The 2,500-nt window shown below is 74.8% G+C and overlaps 1 protein-coding gene across 1 annotated transcript in view; it reads left to right on the plus strand.

Annotated features, from left to right (window-relative positions):
- Window positions 1–2,500, plus strand: part of H696_01332 (hypothetical protein) — a gene marked incomplete at its 3' end in the record, with an annotated part of 10,764 nt that overhangs the window by 7,230 nt on the left and 1,034 nt on the right. The window contains exon 4 of the mRNA XM_009495225.1: window positions 17–2,500. This exon is cut by the window's right edge and continues 51 nt beyond it. Within this exon, the coding sequence (XP_009493500.1) occupies window positions 17–2,500 (2,484 nt within the window). The remainder of the gene's footprint in view (window positions 1–16) is intronic.

Genomic DNA, 2,500 nt, shown 5'->3' on the forward strand with positions numbered 1-2,500 from the left:
ACCCACCTCCCGCCAGATCATCGGCACCGTCCTGCTGTACGCCTTCCCCAGCACGCAGGACTCCCCGGCATCCGGGCCCCGGCCCCTCACCTCGGGCGGGCTGCTGCGCCTGCTGGACCTGGCCCGGGCCTCGGTGCATGCCTGCTCGCGCCGGGTCACCCGGCTGGCCGGGCTGCTGCTGGCGCGCGACGATCTGGCGGCCCTGCTGCAGCCGGCCGCCCTGGACACCGATCGGGACCTGGGCCTGCTCGGGGCCGGGGGCAGCCCCGGCGGCGGGTTCCCCACCAAGCCCTGGGCCACGTCGCAGTCGTCCCTCAGCTCGCTGTCCTCGGTGTCCTCCATGTCGTCCATCGGGTCGACGGCCGGCGGCCCCGGGGCCAGCAGCGTGGCCGGGTCCTTTGCCCTGTCGTCGGCCGAAATTGCCGGCGGCAACGCCGGGCACTTGGGGGCCGGCCCCACGTCGCCGACCGACTCGCTGCCCGGCACGCGGCCCGCGTCCGACGCCAGCCTCGGGGACTTGGACCTGGGCATCCCCGGCATCGGTGGCGGGGGCCCGGCCGGCGGGCGCCGGTCTTGGGGCACCCTGCCCCGCAACCAGAAGATCGACCGGTTCTTCGGCGAGGCCGGGGCCCACTCGACGGCGCGCGCGGCGGCCGCCCCCTCGGCCGACGAGTCCCTGGCCACGGCGCTGGCCCTGTCCTCGTCCTTCTCCGGCTCGCTGTCGGACTTGTCCAGCATCGCCCCGGCCGGGGGGGACCCCTTTGCGCCGCTGCTTGCCGACCTGCCCGGCGATCCGTCCATCATCTTCAACCTGGAGGGGGCCGTCCGGGCGGCCACCATCGACCGGATCCTGGACCGGCTGACGCACCACTCCTGGACCGACCCGGCCTTCACCGACATGGTCATCCTCACGCACCAGTACTTCCTCACGACGCCGCAATTCTTCGCCAAGCTGCTGGAGCGCTTCTTCGAGCAGCCGAAGGAGGGCATCTCCGAGGCGGCGCGCGATTACTACCTCCGCTTCAAGATCGTCCCCAGTCGCTATCGCGTGGGCCAGGTGTTCCTCCGGTGGGCGGAGCTCTTCCCGGAGCACTTCTCCATCCGGCCACACCCGGACACCGACCCCCGCGCGGGGGAGGTGGCCCCGCTGGAGCGCGAGCTCAGGAAGATCGCGGCGGCGGCCGCGCGCGCGGCCGCCCCCGGTGGCCCTGGCGACGACCCCTCCGATCTGCCGGAGGCCCCGGCCGCCGGGCCCGACCCTGCCGCCGGGACGTCGGAGGCGGCGGCGGCGGCGGGTGCTGCCGCTGGCGCCCCCGCGCCGGCGGCCAAGGGCCCAGCCCCGGTGCGCCTGGGCGGCCCGACGGCCAGCCCGCTGTTGGCGTCGATTGCTTCGGCCGCGGCGGCGGCCGCCGTGGCCGGCGGCCACCACTCGGCCCTGTCGCCGGTCAGCCCGACGGCGCCGGATGCCGGGGGGGCCGGGCAGCGGACCGGTGCCCGGCCGGCCGGGCCGCCGCCCCCGCCGCCCCCCGGCGGCAGTGGCCCCGGCCCCGGCCTGGCGGCCGGTGCGCCTGGCGGTGGGGATGCCGACTCGGCGGCCGCCGGGACCCCGCTGCCGCCGCCGCCGCCGCCGCCACTGCCGATCGGCGACCAGACCGACGACCGGATCCTGTACAACTCGGCACATGCCGAGGAGGAGGCCTTCAACCCGCTGGCCTTCCAGCTGGTGGACTTCATGTCCGGGCATTTGGCGTCCATGATGCCGCGCGAGTGCGCCCGGCTGAATGCCATCGCCACCGGGGCCGTCCGGCCGCTGGAGCCCTCCTTCACGGATGAGCTGTTTGCCGAGCAGCGCCACCACAACTCCCGCGTGCCCCGGGCGTCGGCCCCCTCCAAGACCTTCACCCGCCGGTATACCACCATTTCCCTGGCCATGGCCATGAGTGGCATCGGCATTCAGATCAGCAGCAGCCGCTCCGGCAGCGGCATGACCACCAGCAGCCTGACCGGGGGCGAGCCGGCCGGGGCCGGCGGCGGGCCGGGCTCGGGGGGGGCCACCCCCGCCGCGGCGACCGCCGTGGCCACGGCCGCCGCCACGGCCGCCGACGACATCTCCGTGGTGTCCGGCGGGCAGGTGCTGCACCTGCTGCCGACCACCTCGCAGGCCATCATCAACATCCTGTCGGCCAATGTCAGCGTGGCCGAGGCCCTGCTGAATCTCGACCCGTCGGAGGTGGCCCGGCAGCTGTGCCTGCTGGACTTCGCCCTGCTGCGGGTCATCCGGCCGCGGGACTTCCGGCTCCATGTGCGGGAGAAGCGCCCGGCCGAGGCCGGCTCCATCACCCAGGCCATCCGCCATGCCACCGGGCTGACGTGCATGGTGCTGCACTCGGTCCTGGAGCCGGGGATCGAGCCCAAGGTCCGGTCGGAGCTGATCCGCTTCTGGATCGAGGTCCTCATCAAGCTCCGGTCGTACCGGAACTTCAACGCCATGATGGCCATC

The sequence above is a fragment of the Fonticula alba genome (assembly GCF_000388065.1).
Source record: "Fonticula alba strain ATCC 38817 unplaced genomic scaffold supercont2.2, whole genome shotgun sequence".
Taxonomy (NCBI): domain Eukaryota; order Rotosphaerida; family Fonticulaceae; genus Fonticula; species Fonticula alba.